At 37.0% G+C, this 17186-nt stretch overlaps 1 protein-coding gene across 1 annotated transcript in view; it reads left to right on the top strand.

Moving 5' to 3' along the window:
• LOC139691554 (nose resistant to fluoxetine protein 6-like) overlaps positions 1-17186 on the top strand; it is a 104114-nt gene that overhangs the window by 40338 nt on the left and 46590 nt on the right. The window contains exon 2 of the mRNA XM_071589427.1: positions 9635-9924. Coding sequence (XP_071445528.1) covers positions 9635-9924 — 290 coding nt within the window. The remainder of the gene's footprint in view (positions 1-9634; positions 9925-17186) is intronic.

Raw genomic sequence — 17186 nt, 5'->3', positions numbered from 1 at the left:
ATATTTCTATACTAATTCCTCCTTTGAGTGCCCTATCGCGGAGAGCACCTAAAGTGGAGTGAGCCGCCCGTCGTATGGGACATTAAACTGTGTGACCCCTAGAGGAATTTCGTTGATACATTAAGCCAATAATGGCGCTGGGTTTCTCTCTTGATCCTTCCTTCTCTCTTTACCTTATACCTCGACCAAGTTACACACCTTTCTCCAATGGCGCAATTGACCTCGGCTGTCGATCCTGCCCCCCCCCCTTTTCCACCTCTCCCCCTATTAACTACTACTATGAATACGAAGAGAAACTTCTCGTTTAGGACGAAAGATAAATTAGGTCAAAAGTTTTAATCATTTCTTCCTCCCTTCTACGGCTCCACATATGAAATTAGGTAAAAAATCTCACATGAATACGTTCAAAAATTCGGTTGTTCTCCTTATGACGCCACACTTAATGAACACACACACGTATATGTGTCCCATATTTACTAACTCACACTTCTCCGCGCTTAACCGGACCCAGAACCGCCTTTGAGAGTGAAGAAATACGTGGACAGCCACATATCAGAAGACCACATAGCAAATGAGTTCCCAGAACTTTCGAGCCTTTGAGGTACATGTAGCTATAGGGTTCGAGAGTCTCTATCAAGCTTAAACGTGATATTTCTGCGAAAGAACGGGTATTTTTCCCGAGGGATCTGTGTTATTTATTGGTTGGATTCCTCCCGGGTCTTCCACAGGGTTAGACTCTCAATTATCCCATCCAAAGTTTCCATGATCGACTCCCTAAATTCAGGGCTTCTAAATTTGAAATATTTTTCTTTGGTTACAATGATTCAGACATTGAAAGCGTCAAACTTCCGATCGCCATTTCTTAATTAAATCTGCCATGTCTAGTATTGCTTCAAATTATGGAAGAGCATTTCATTTAATTGAGGACAATTATTAGGAAAAAGGTACACAGCAGTGGGGAAATCAGAGAATACTTGCGTACGCGAAAGAGAAGCATTCGCATGAACAAGAGAATTTATGACGAGTAAACCGAGTAAATATTGGAAGGAAAAATTATCAAAGACTTTATTAGGGGGAGACGTGGGTGTGGTGGAAAATTGAGAGAACAAGTTGGACGGAGAGAGAGGAAGACAAACCTCGGGGTGTTGTATAGGGTGGGCGAAGGGAGGAAGTCTCGGGAGGAGATCCGAAAAAGGCGGAGAAAGTGGATGGAGGAAGTATTGAAAGTGAGTGTGGTATGTGAAGAAGGGAGGACTTTGGGAAAGAAGGGAAGTAAAGAAAGGAAGAGAGTGGGCCTTTCTAGAAAGCATGATGGCAGGCAGAAATCACGAAGAAATGATGAAAGAAATAAGAAGTTACAACGATAATTAGATAAACAGGTAAGTAGTCTTTAGGGAAACTGTCCAAAACTTACCATTGAATAAGATAGAATAAACACATTGATTGATTGAAAGGAATGGCATCGTCATTAAAGAATATTTCTCACAGATAACTCTGAAACCCAAATATTTTCATAAGACAGAGAGTAAGGTAAACCAAAAGGCTCTTCCAATCAGTGCAATCCATTTGTTTTTGACTCTCATTTGATTGAAGTAATTTTTCCTCGGTTCTGAAATACCATCAATCCTTCGAATTGCACCGAAGCACATCTTTCCAAGGGAATTATCAATCTAATCCGTCAACCGTGGATAGATAACGAACGCCATTCACCCTCTGAACTGAGACAACTGTACCTGGTCTCCACCGCTTGAATGAAGGGAAAATAATGTAGACAAAATCTAACATGCACAAGTACGTACCGTAACACCAACTTTCCTTTCCGCACATTTATTACATTCCCTTCTCATTTTATCCATACCATCCAGGTACAGTTATTCATCCAAGTATTTCCTATCAACTTAAAATATATTTTCCTACATATTTCTCACCCATTTTGTATTTATATAAAAACTATATATATATATATATATATATATATATATATATATATATATATATGTATTTATTTATTTTATATATATTTATTTTATATATATATATATATATTATATATATATTATATATATATTTATATATATTATATATATAATATTTATATATATATATATATATATATATATATATATATATATATTATAGAGAGAGAGCAAGAGGCTGCTTTTCTAATGCTTTCACGAATTATAAAATGCAAATTATTGTTTATATTGTTATTTTTTAAGTTTTGATAATTTTTATTGCGTACATCACTGGTCTGCAATTTGCTGAAAATTCCGTGAGAACGAAATGATTAAACAAGATTTCCACCGAAGCCCTATCGGCCAAGAATCGTGCTGCAATTCCCAAGATCAAGAGACGCTATGAAGAGTATTTTCTTAAGATTGACTTAAAGCACGATTATGGAAAAAAATATGATTAACTTTGGTATTTTATACTTATTTTTTTGGTACACACATTTTATGCACACGTTTGGTTCAACACTCGGCGCTCTCGTAAGAGAAGGATCTCCTAAGGCACGCGAGTTTCATGTCGTGTTAGGGATCTACATCATCTACATAATACCCCGCAAGCCGCCGCAAGGGCGTGTGGCGGGGGATGCGCGAGAAGCAAAAACAATGTATGTTGTTTTAATTGAATTACGATAAAAATTAGCCGATAGTTATAAAATTAAATGTTTGTACAGATTGACGATCCGTATCGATGTGCGCAAGATCTAACCATAGCGAGCATTGAAGATGCATCGAAAAGTCATCTCTTGCGCGTGATGCTGAAGAAAGGCAACGAAGGGTTCGAAGCAGAGACGTTAATTTGCACTGAGAAACTTCAACGGTCGCAATCAAGTGGCGGCCGTGCCCATATGAAAGGGATCAGCTGAGGGAACTCAAGTTGGAGGCACTAAGGCGTTCAATCCCACAAAGTCAATCCGCCTCCTATTGCAAACATTCCACACTGATTTGGCCTTGTATTTTCCCAACATCTGGGATCATAAACAATGTGTGCTCAAGCAATAGTGACAGCGGACTCCAGAGGAAAGTTACCTTATTCGCAAAAGTACGACATAATAAAATAGAAAGCGTCACACGGTTATGTACAAATTCACTTCCCAACATTTTCTCGAATAAAATCTTCCAATACTCACTACCTCACTCCCATTTTAACTGAGGGAAAGTAAGACAAACGAATGATATAATAGCATTTCGCATTTTTCTCCTCAAAAGCATTGTGCCTAAGCCGTTTGCTTACGTAAATAAGATGTCAGAAATGTCCGCCAGCTACATACTGGTTTTATTTTATGAAAAGTATTTGAAACCTACGTTGCTGAGGAATACTTACTAAGGTAAATTCAAAGTATTAAGACCAAGTAATTCAAAGTAAAAATATCTTCGACATCCTTGTTAATAAATCTTAATTCTACTTCCACGCAACGGTTGAGTTATTATTCCAGATCATTCACTGGCCTCATCACAAAACCTAATACCATCATTATCCATCAAAGGTAAATAAAAAAATCTTTATTTGAATTAAAAACATGTAATGCTCCTCAATACCGATTTCCTGCGGGATCTTCTGTGTTTGCATCGTTTTCAGAGTTACTTGCTTGACGAAATGAGTAACTATAATATTTTCAATTCCGCTGAGTCCTTTACCGAAATAAATCGAAAACAGAAAATACGAAACAAAATATAGGTTTGAAAAGTAACTCGTTACATGGCCAAAATAAGAATAGGTTTCCGATGGCCAATAATTGTCTATTAATGGGCCAACAAATGTTGGTCATCGACAAACCGTCTGCCTAGGATTAATTTTTAAGTCACTGATGATTCCAGGAATCAGATATAAACTCAATCAAAAGAATTTATTGGCAAAGGAAATAGTCATCCAGTTACTAACGTCCGGTATCCGCCACTTCTGGTGTAAATGAACTTCATAGGTTTTTAAAACAGCGACACCAAAACACACGCTGGCAATTTGCAAGCACAACGTCTAAGTATTTCCCCTCCTTTACAATCACTCCATCCAACCGACTTCCTATCATGTAATTTATCTCCATGCGACTAGTTTCGCCACTTAATTCATCAATTCCCACAATTGCACATACTGTGCACCGAATCCTGGACAATGTAGCTTCAACAATCTGCAAGCAATGGTTTGCGTAAATTCGTATTTGTTGGCATCGTGTCGACTATGTACGTACGTGGTGACCGATGCCTAAACATAGTACGTTATGCTGACCATTATGTGGATCATTATAATTTGGTACTCCAACGTTTAACGCAGGTTTTGGATGGACACAGACTGAACAACGGTACATTTCTTTGACTCCTCTAACGAAACAACCTGTCACCCGATAATACAATTAACACGTATTCAATTTCGCAGCATGCTTCCTTCCTCCTTTTATTCATATCCTTTTACTGCCCCTTCCTCGTCTGCGGAACATTATTCTCTCTACGTGTATCACAGTTTTCAACACCCAAACTTCAATCAAAATGCATCCATCTTTCCACGAAGCGAATATTAGCAAAAATAAGAGAAATCGATGAGAAAAATATCTGAAAGGGAAAACCTACTGGTAGGCTAACTCGATTGGAGGAAGACTATGATTCTTCTGCGATAAAGATGGGCATCTTCTTAAAAACCTTAAGGTGATATAGACAATATTTCGGATTGCTGCAAGGAATGGGGCTCAGAATTTAATATATATGAGGCTTGATTTATTGATGATAATTTGGGGGAAATAGAAATGGGAAATCTAGCATCGCGAGCAAAACTTAACGAGGTCGAAATACAAATATTCGGATTAAGTACGGTATTTGTGTGTCAGTTTCTTGAAAATCAACTCGTATCGCGAGCTTGTTAGAAAGATTCGTTGAGACGCCCCGATGAAACTAGGATTCACTCGCAGAATTGTGAGAAAATGACAAAATTAGGGGAAATGCATCTTTGCACTGGTGAGATCGCACTTGGTATACGCGAAAAGTATAATGGACCCAAGAGGAGAAGAAGTTGATTAAGATGAGGTAGGGAAAGGTGCAAAGAAGGGCCTCTAGGATTGTGAAGAAATCTTATTGTAAAAAAGTGAGCGTAGATGAGCGGAACTAGGATGAATAAGAGGAACTAGGATGGGATTTCATCTTAGCATAAAGGAAAAATCGAGACATTAAATTTTACCTAATAAAATTGAAGAAATCATTAAGCCCCCTCATTATATGTAGCATATTAGCAAATTGAACTATTCGGATGAGATAAGTGTGATAGACTGCAAAATCAATACATTCAGGGACTCTTTCTCTCTTCGTACAATGGGCGATCACGACAAAAACAAGGTTAAACAACGAAAAACTACGACCGATAAACATAGCAGCGAAACACTTACTTCGAAAACTTACCCATTGAGTTACTGAAGACTGGAGAACTAAACTAATACCCCTTACCACATGCCTCCTGGGCAGCTTGCTGGTTAAGGCGTAGATGCAGATGAAAAATATACCAGTCTCCGAAATTCTCGCGATTGGAATAACCCGGTAGTCCACTTTCACCAAGAAAAACACGAGGTCACGTAGAACACGATTTCAGAACAAGGAAAAAACACACAATGAGTAAAATTCGTGTTATATTGTTTAAACACTTTCCCAAGATATTCTTACGGCCAGTTTAATGATGCCTAGTTACCTCTAATCCTTAGTAAATGCGAACGTTCATTTAACTCGAAGATAATAGAGAATTCCGATTTAAATAACAAATTAGATTTCTCATGATTGAATGCAAATATTGTAGCCGTAGTAACATCGTCTGTCACTTATTTATTTATTCAGTATTAGTTCGAAAACAGCAAATTTTGGCCTTTACATCGAACTATTAACAACGATAACAAAGGTCACATTTACAAACACCCAAGCCCTAGATGGAGGGAAACTCACCCAGGCGGGAATCGAACCCGCGACCCTTGGAATGTCAGACGAGGATGTTACCCCGCCGCCACCGGGGTCGGCAAGTTGAAGTGTTTGGTCGATTTTGAACTTAAATGTTGGTCATTAAAGTTAGCTTTTGGCCTTAACCGAAGAGTTAACCTTAAATTTTTTCGAGAGAAGTTATTAAACCTGGTTTCAGAGTCCAGAGGATCTCTCACTCCGGTTATTTTTTCTAATAAACCCGTAATGCGTTCTTTTGCGCAGTAAATATTTAGATGACATCAAATTACAACTTCTGATCGATATCAATGTCTTCGACCACCGACTGTTTCGAAAGGTACCCTAATATGCTTAGGGTATCTGCAACCACCATGAGGGTCACAAAGTGTGGTCCAACTTCAATGAAACTCATGCGCGTGACGCAAGTGATGATGCTGAAAAAATTAGAACCTCGACTAGCCAAACGCGACCGTTTACCTTTCCGACATTCTCATCAAACCGGCGGATGAAAACTGGGACGATATCCTCTCTTTCAGGGGTGAATTTTGGAGGCTATAGGATGTCGAAACACGGCTTGAGTCAATGGCCCGGTCAACTTCCTCTTTCCGTTGTCCTCCCACTGTGGATCATAACTCGTAGCAGCACCTACGCAGTTATGAATCGCGACATTTGGTTATCATAAAAAGAACGTGTAGAAAATCAGTAAAATCAGTTCAATTTACTTAAGAGAGTAAAAATAAGACTACTTTGTATTAGCGTGGGAGTGGGCGTCTTGAAAAGCTCCGAAGACAAGCATACGTCACGAAAGGTATTAGATTACTGCGCATGCACGACTCCATATAGAAAGTTCAAGGTTCAATCGAGAGCTGCCCGCACGAATCGATTGGTTAAAACAGTTCAGGCATTTAACGACGTATATTAGTTAAGGTTAAGCCGGTTAAAAAATGGATGGTAAGGTTAAGCAGATGGTTCCTAAATTGTTTGATCAACGATTTAATCATGTGAATAGACGAGAAAAAATAAGAACTCGAAAATGTTTTACCCTAGGCAAAAATATTCCAAAAAAGTTTAAAAATAAAATCAAAATTCAACTTGGCAGAAAAAAAATGCTCAACACGTAATACAAGCTGGTAAACTCCTTCGCTGACTTCATGTACTTGATTAACAATGACGCCATTTTTAAGTACGTCAATTGTTAATTGTGTCCATTATTTTACTTAAAGAAAGAGTATCATGCGGACAAACCAAATGGTTTCCATGGGTTTAATGAATTTATTTTGAAGAGTGGTACTTTAAACAAGCCATTCAGGCTGAGTTAACCATAAGTTGGTTAACGAGGTTAAGCGTTTGATCCAACTTTCTCGCCAGAGACTAAGTCCGAGTTTCCTGGTTTAATTCTTAGTTCAGTCTGCTTGCAGGAAATCGTGTGGACGATTTTGGTCAGCGATGTCTACTCTGCAGATACCTCCTATTGTAAGGACATCTTACTCAAGAGTACATATTTTATACTACTTTGGTCAAATATGCACTCTCGTCTAATTTATATTCGTGTTAATTCAAATTGAGAACTAATGTTAGACATGTATTAAACTTCTATTATCGAAAAATACAGATCATCGTAGAAAGAGTCCAACAATCGTGTGTTTTATTTATTTATATATATTACACATATTATATATATATATATATATGTATATGTATAACACATGTATATATATATATATATATATATATATATATATATATATATATATGTATAACACATGTATATATATATATATATATATATATATATATATATATATATATATATATGTATAACACATGTATATATATATATTCATTCATGACTTCTATTTCTTCTGATGAAGGTATTCAAGGTATTCTATAAAATTTAAGATTTTGGACGTCTCCGAGAGCCTATTATCTTCTACCTATGGTGAGAACTTTTTTTTTATCCAATACATTATTAGTTCCTTCTTCCTTTCGTCGCAACACCTGCCTACGTTGATACGGACTAAAAAGACCTGCTTTGGCGGAATTCTCCGTCACTTCAAACTTTCATTAACATATTTCTATCATGCAATATTTACTCCACCCATTACCTTCTCCCCTTTTGCAAATGCCTCTATTTGCTCACTCTATTCAAAACTGCATGTTTTTCCTCCTCTCCGTAAAACCTCTTCTTCAAAAAATCATCTTCCTCATCATTCCTATTTTTAAGACTGCGTCCACAAAATTTGACCGGTTAACCACCACAAAATATATTGAAAATTCTTACGGCTATATGTAGCGCATATTCTAGTTTGCTGAAAAGGTTGAATTACTCTAATCAAATAGAAGAAACAACGTGACATACTTATTAGCTTCAAAATGGTTGGAATAATTGAAAAGTGTGTTTTGGAGGAAAAAATAGCTTAAAACTTTAGTTTTAAAATAGATAAAACTTCATGTCTGAGTGTGAGGGAAATGAATTTTTTTGATATGTAGACTTTCGCTTTCGTTGGGCACATAAGTACTTACGTTCCACGCCCCTCTCCTTAAAACTCAGGAAATCAAAGCGGCATCCAGTTTAAGGGGCAAACATCCGATCGGATACTTGCTGCCGTGAGGGGAAAATAAAATATTGTGGGAAAATAAAATATTATCAATACCTCCACCGCCTGCTCAATCCCTAATCGTCTTTTTGGCATCTCTCCATACGAAAATCTCACAATGTGAGAAATATTTCGCCTTAAACGGGACTCGAACCCGAAACCCTGCGATATTTGGTCGACAACTTTAAACAGTTAAGCTACCAAAGTATTCCTTCACAATATGAATTGTCGTGCGTCCTCATAGACACTGGGTTAATTGCCTAAGTTTTCTTGTGACATTCAATGTACGGTAATTCGTCAAGACATCAAGACCCATTAAAAGCCTAAATTAATTCAAATTGAATAAGACGCTTTGGTAGCTTTGAAAGTTTTGCATTTCAATAATTCATAGCTGTTTGTTAATGGTGCATCATTCATTCATAACTCACGCTCAATTATTGTGCTCCTTTTATTGCCTCTCCTAGATATACGTTGCATGAAGCTGGCGAGAGGAATGTATCCGTCCCTTAACATTAACTTCCTCTCCCTTCCTCCTTTAAATATTACCCAACGTTTAATGCCTTACTTTATGAAACTATTCTTACGTTGGAACGTTTGTACATCATTGAACTAAAGATGACGAAGTAACGTCTGAACCATTTTCACAATTAATTTATCAAGTGGCACAGTACGATCATTTAAAAAGCTAGCTACAAAATATGTTATTGGCGGTGGTCTACCGGATTAGGATAGAGTTTTCACAGATCATAAGCATATTTTAGCTATTCAAAAAAATTACATCCACAAGCGGAAAAATGCCGCATGTTCATTGTTAATCAAATATACAATATTCTTATTTGCCTTAATCATTGATTTCCTTAATATTAAAAAAAATAAGTTATTTAGGTTTCGCCGTCTTTCATCGGTAAAGCTAATTTAGGCGCGTTCGATTTGCTACCCGTGAGAAGAAGAATGTCGTCATGTAATCTTTGATTTGGCACGGACACTCAGCATCATTTTTCTCACCCTATCAATTAACCTTGCAAATGTTGCGCCTATAAGGCTGAGGTGCAAATAATTATATCTTTTTGAACTTAGATGAAAATAGGTTCAGTTACGCTTACCCTTACGCTGTTTCCCTTCTTCCAGTGTGGGATGCCAGCGCCAAAATTCCGTCGGGGATCCTGGAGGGAAATATTCGGAGCCTGGGTCACTTCGACGAATGCCTCAAGTTAAAGGTGGACCTCCAAGGGTCTTCAGGGGACGAGTGGCGGCACGAGGTCACCTCCTCGCCGGTGCCCTCCCGATTCTCCGGCAAGTACTGCATTAGCACCTTGGACATCGAAGCGAAGACCTCTCCCAATCAAAAGATCCTCGACTACCTCCTGGACACAATGACCCTGAACCGAAGGCACCTGGAATCTATCCATAACCAAACGGCAAGTTGGTTTCTTTCTGAAGAGGCTCCATCGAGATGCGAAGTATACGCTATTTGGATAAAAAATTGAAATTTGTCCTAAGGTCACTCTATCAAAAAACTATGATAAGACATGGTCTTACCATGCAAAGTTTTGTCAGAAATTAATATTAAAAATCCATGATTTTTTCCATGCTATCATGGCAAAGGAGTACAATCAAAAGAAGAATTGTGGATTGATGCATTTAGTAATATGTGCCGGCAATTCCGAAAAACTTGGCATCATATTCGTAGTTACGTAAAGTTTTTTATATAATCGGTATGTTAGCACTTAAACTTCTATTTTTTCCATTATATCAATTATTTTTTTAGAAAAACAGCCTAAATTGCATAGTTTCAAAAGATAAGTACCTTAAACTAAGAGTTTAAATAGTTTTTATAGCACATTTCAAACATTATCAAGAATGTTTTAAGACTGCTAAAAATAAAGCATTTATGTGTGTGTGTGTGTACATATATATATATATATATATATATATATATATATTTATATATGTATATATATATATATATATATATATATATATATATATATATATCTGTGTGTATGCGTAATTTAAAGGAAGAAGTGAGATAGCGCTAGTCAACAAAAACACGGAGTAACACTTACAAATGAAACACACACGTTTTCCAAATTTTCGGTGGCCAAACTACCTTATTCTTGGGAAAGAAGAAACATTTTTTACATTAATTGAAGACATTTTTGGAATTAATTGAACAGTAATGTAATTTTTATATAATAATTCTTTAATCAATCGACATTTCTTTAATCCAAAGATAGGTTGATTGAATCACTCCTTTCTTTCCCATCAAAAACTACATACTTTCACAATATGATATCGCTTCTGTCCTGTAGCACTCATTATTTTATCGATGCCTATGTCCCTAGGCCTTCCTCGCAAAATCTTTGTTTTCTATTCCGTTATATTCCTTCAAATCGATTGCGTCTCAAGATGTGTGAAAATTCTTATGAGATTCAAGACGATTTAATCCGTCGACGCATCCGGAAGTCAATTCTGACTACATACATACGTATTCTTCTCCCGAGGGTGTGGTGTCTCTTCTAATACAATTGTCTTTTTTTTATAAATAGCCAGCCGATCAAAAAGAGAAATTTTTCTTTCTCACCAGTGCTACATGAACGCCGAATAGATATCGGACCAAAATGAGAAGCATTAGTTATCCACCATCTAAAATTATCTACACACTTGCTGTTTTTATGGCGTAAAATGACTGTCTCTCACGTACGTCTTGTCTATTATCGATGCTTTCACCAATGATAGAAGAATCTCTCAAGAAGAAATATGCCTCGATTGCCGCAAGGAAATTAAAATGTTTACCGTGAGAAAGGGCATGGCTCCTTGGGACTGAGGCCCTTCTAACCGAGCGAGTGTTGTTGCGAAAAAATGAGACTTGAACAATATGTCGAAAATCAAGCGACTCATGAATGTATATAGTAAACCGCATTGCTAATCGAAGAAAGTCAACCATCATTACTTTAGACCTTTTCTCCAAAACCCCTCCCTATTTCCAAAACCTTTTTCGGGGTCGTTCAGTTTTAATTATTACCTCAGATCAGGTTAATTTCAATAGTAATTTTAGAAACCTTATCCAAATAGAGTTCTTCTAATACACACCATATATGTTGAGAGGGTGAGCCAAATAATGGCTCCTGGAAATATGGATAGAAGAATTTAAAGGTTTTATCTTTGATACATGTTCAAAGCAATGGACTTGACTTGCTTTTCGACCAAGGAATATATTCATGTTTTATTTAGGTTTCTTTCGCTTAGATATCTCAAGCAAATTACGTAATCACTATAATTCAGGTCAATATTAATCCAAAATAACTACGGCTATACTTTGAAAAGAGGCCAATTGTCTATGAGCTGGAAGTAGGCAGATACGAAAATTCCACCAGTTTAATTTTCATTAAAATCATTATAAAATCTTATTTGAGTACTTGGAGGTCACTTAAGTCACAAAATTCCCATTATTGATTTATTCATCTACACCGTTACCTGCTCTAATTATGTTATATATAATTATTATCACTTCTAATTTGGAAGTAGACATCATTAAACGAATATTCATAGATCAATTCTAAACGAAGAGGCAATGCAGAGCGGTGACATGCGCTATGTATCATTATCGATATGGCGATCGGTTATTAAATATTAATACCTTCTGCTCCCAGATTCTCCTGAGCACCATATTTACAAGTGTATAACTTTAGTATACCTGTATCTTCAGCCACAATATTTTTTTTAATGTTACGGGATGGACTGAAAATAATGTGCCAGTATTTTTTATGGTTAGGTTTCTTCCCCCACAGGTAAACTTTTGAATAACTCTCTTCCTATATCGCTCCGGTTGCTAGGCTCAGATTCCACAGAAAATTACTTTCTCTCCTCCTCATCGATTTCATTTTCATTCCCTCATTTGTCATTTGTTCCGCATGGAATTCCTTAATATTAGTTCCTTCCAGTACTTCCTTCTTTTCCTACCCCCTTCACTCACCGTTACAGGCACATCTACGCCCATCTTATTATTCTCATTTTTTTCCATTAGCGACATAATGCTAAACTTTCAACATATTTCCAAACTAATATCTTCGTAGCATATTTTTATACACCTAATAATGTCAAACTCCATGTTTAGTATTGCTTACAGTGAGTTATTTACATAATTAACGCAAATATTTCACCAATAATCTTAACAGGGATAAATTATCAAATTAAATTATCTGTTTGCAACTCTTTTTTTCTATTAAATTGTTTTATTTATGCAATCAAAGCTATTTTTATCTGGGTAAAATTAATTTTCGAGTTCGAATTTCTGTTCATTAAATAATTTCTCCTGTAATATTCCTATTCAATGAAAAATATTACCACTCAGTATGAATTCAAATGCCGTCACAATAATGAAGTTATGGTTTTTTTGTACTGCGGTTATGATTACCTTCCTCCAAATTTATCCATTGACAAAATTCTATTAAGTGCTTCCCAACTTTATAGCATAATTCACGATTAATAAGACCAATAACTCTATCAAGCTTTCCCTTCATAGCTTAATCTTTCAGTTTTCTCACGGTGACCTGCATATGAGGAAAGCTGTGTCAATGAGGAAATATGTGACTCAAATGTAAACATGTAAAAATAACCTACACTTGTACGCAACTGCAATAATACAAGAAAGAGCTAGCGATCAATTACTCGCGAGTCATTAAAATCCGAATCATTCGTTCTTTGTCCTATCGCTAGAATTTTTATTGTACTTCCCTTTTTTACTGAAAAGCTGAACATCTTCCAAGCCAAATGAATTTAGAAAAAATGAGATAGTGAGTGTTTAGACTAGATAAATTGAACGAAGTAACATTCATCTATGGTAAAAGCTCTGATTTAAAGTACTATGTTAAGTAAAATTCAAGGCCCCAAATCATGGGGACGGCATAAGAACAATTTCCCCCACTCAAAAAGGAAGTGTTAGCTCTTGAACGAATCTGACGATCCTATGCACAGAAAATAGCGAAATACATTTCCATCAATGAATTGCTCAAAGAGAGGAGAAACGATATTGGAACATATAAGCGAAATTCAATTAATTACAATTTTGTTGCATAAGTTAAATCTTTTCTTAACACGTCTCTGATTAGAGGAAACTGTCAATATTCAGTACTTTTGGTTTGGCAATTATGAAACATCTTCTTGGGTTCGATTCTAAAAATAGACCTTAGAATTATAGATGATATACTTCTCAAATGCTGAAAATGTAATACAATTCCGCTTTTTGAAAAAATACACCTTTAATCCTACATATTCTTACAGATAATCTATAGTGCGAGTTAAACTGAAGTACAAAGATAACCTGCCAGCTAACCACACATTATAATACACCTCGCCTCGGCCTCCGAACAGTATCAAAACGCTCTACTCACTAATCTACCGCTGCTCTGCGTAAATATTTAAATTATCAAGGGTTATGAAATTCAACTTATAAAAACCTCCCAAAACTTCGTTTTTTTTGTTTCATTTTTGGAGTAGTAGTTTTAGGGGAGGCGACCGACAGCTTGGGTCATTTGCGCCATTAGGGATGGATGGGAAAGGTGGAAGGGTGGAGATAAATCCGGCGTCGACATTAGCCTGCTCTCATGAAAAGACGCCAAGTTATTGTCAGTTTAACGTCCCATCCGACGGACGGCGTACTCACTCAAAGTGCTCTCCACAAAGCAACTCAAGTAGGGATCGGGATACCACTGAAAAACACCTGTAGTCTCAAGGATCCAAATCTGGGCCCTCACGGTGGGAATCCAGTATGTTAGCCACCGCACCATCCCGATCCCCTCGTATTTGGAATTAGAGCTATTTTTCCGTTAATAATACCCCTTCTTAAACTTGCTTAAAATTTCTCCGAGTTATATCCATGGCAACGATGTAAAGAAATAAGGATTTTCAAATAAAAAAGATGACGTTTTTCATGAAATGTACTTCCTTCGCACAATCACACATATTTTCTTTTACAATTTAAGATATATAATGGAAATGGATTAAAACCCTTAGACTCATTATTTTCCTTCTGTAATAAGAAGAAACATTCATCATTTACACCTTTTAAGTATGACAAACCTTAATGTAAACGCGCCGTTTAAGATGTAGCCAATGAAACCTGTAGCGTTTATTCATATAAAATTGCGTAAATTAGAAATATTGCTCTAATGAATAATTTTCACTGGAGTGCGTCTGAAACTTTTAATTGTACGTTGAATTTCGAGTACAGAAGGGTTGATTCATGAACACATTGGACCTAAAGTTCTGGTATTAATTGTTCTACGACTTATTTATGGTGATATGCATTAAGCTTGTGTGTTGCGAATTGCGAAGTGTCAAGTGCTATGTGGTGGAATTGGAACATACGTGTATTGATGACCGCATAATAGCACTTTTCCGCCAATTAGAAAATATTTTACTGGGTAGGATTCGACGTGCTACGAGTACGTTCTCTTCAAGTCCTGAAGACGATGGAGTTCATCAAAACCTTTATTGTACTACAATTACTACTGGAAAAAAACTATTATTTAGCCGATAAAAAGTCATGACCGGAGTTTCGTTTTCGTAATATTTTTTACGAATACCTATCAATTTAAAAAAAACTCAAAATTAAGTAAAAACTAAGATGACACATCTGATGGGAAAGCATTGAATTTAATATCTCCAACATTTGGAAGATTATTTCATTTTTCATCTTTTTTATTTTGTCGGCGGTGAGATCATGTATTTCATTTACATGCAAATTTCAATTTAACCCGCACGTGCTCAACCTATTTTTCCCACCTCCTTAAATTTTGAATTTTTCGATTCGAAAACGGTTTTTTTGTAATTGAAATACAGTCGCAAATGCCCATTCAATCGTCTAAGAAACGGGCGATCCACGAAAACCACTCGTCTCAAGCTAAACACGCGTGTCATTAAAATGGACGGAATCGTTAATTGGGTGGATTTGGCCTCCACTTCCTTACCTGGTCCAAAATACGCGCGAGACCCGTTTCCCACTCCTTACCCACTCCCCTTTCGAAAATCACTCTCGGGATGAAAGTTTCCCGGTCCATCTGATTGATCGTCGAGGCAATGGAAAGGGAGAGATTGAAAAAAATATTTTTTTTAAATGAATAACGAAACGCGCCCTTTTCATTTCCCGCCACCCTGCACCTCTCAACACCGCCCTTCCGACGGACAGAACCTTGTCGATTTTCGCCATATCCTCCATTCTCCCCAAGGGTGCGACTCCTCACACCCTTATCTCAACCGAGTAGAGACCCTTGCGGACTTCCGAGACATCCCTCTTTGACACCCAGCGACAACCCGTCAACGTCAGCGGCAATAACCCGTTCCGAATCGTATGCGGGAAATAGGGGAGGGAGAAAAAGGAAAAGGGGGGGGGGCGGTGGGGAGCGGATAGAGGGGGTTAAAGTAGGGGAGTGAGGTCGAGGGTTGGGGAGGTAGAATTGTGGGAATGCAGAGATGTGGAGGTGGGGTAGAGATTGAGAGGGGAGAGGAATGAGGGAGTAGGGGAAGGATATAAGGGGACGAACTTCGATCCTCTCAATGCCCCGAGAAATCTCATGGGAAAGTAAATGAAAGTTGGCCATTATAAAGAGTTTGTAGGTCAAGAAATGACCTCCGATGCCTTTACTTTTTATAGAACCGCACGTGCATAGGTAACGGCTCTTGGTTCGGGAGGAATGTTACGAATGGGCATGTAGTAAGTTTCCTCAGAGAGCAATATACATAGATACTCTTCCTGAATCATCTACCATGTTACGCCGCCCCCCCCCTTCCACAAACAAAAACTGGCACCCACACTGAAAACATCTTGTGAGACGTTACACAAGGAAAGAAACACTTCGTTAAATCCACAGTGATTTCTGTGTAGTTTAAAGGTTTCTGTGGATTCTACAAAGTGCTTCTTTTTTATGAGAAGATGACAAAATTTCACAAAGAGATGCCTGGAAGGATGAGGTATGTTTTTTTGGATTTTGTACAGTCTTTTTTCGCCCATTCAAATCATTCTATTTGAAAACTTTTAACAGTACACCTTATTTCAAGCTCTCGGAAGTTGGAATCATTTCCGTAATGAATGCCATATTTTTCGAATCATTATAATAATTATTAAAAATACATCTGCAGATAGAGATTTCCAGGTAGTACACAAAGTCCAAGCATAACAACCAAACCTGAGGCGATAAAATGAACGCTGATAAAAAAATCAACACTAGTTTACTAAATGCTAAGATAATCAAAGCAAATACGAAGCCATGGCTATCAATCAGAATCAATTGACTAATGCTGATAAAAGTTTGCAATTTCAAATTGATTAAATCAACCGCCAACGTTTTCCGCGCATGAAAGCAGATCGTCTAATTTCGATCAAAAAACGCATTTGGAAACCAAAATTCAAATAAGAGCGTTGATTCAAATATTGTGACACCGAAATATTCTCCTAGAAAATGGAAATGAAAATTGGTATCAGAAAGGAAAATAAACGGAAACTGATTTTAAAGGAGTGCCCTAGGTTTTAAAATGTTTGGAGGCCTCGTGCAAAAAGAAACATAGTCATCTTCTTGCTTCGAAGTGTTTTTGATGGAGGATCAGCTTGTGGTTACTCTAACATTGTACACATTATACGTAATTATTCTATTTTGCATACATTATGAAACTGAGGAGATTG

The sequence above is a fragment of the Hetaerina americana genome, unplaced genomic scaffold (genome assembly GCF_022747635.1).
Source record: "Hetaerina americana unplaced genomic scaffold, ioHetAmer1.1.p SCAF_38, whole genome shotgun sequence".
NCBI classification, from domain to species: Eukaryota; Metazoa; Arthropoda; class Insecta; order Odonata; family Calopterygidae; genus Hetaerina; species Hetaerina americana.
The sequence above is the reverse complement of the archived record's forward strand: the minus strand, read 5'-3'. Positions and strand labels throughout refer to the sequence as shown.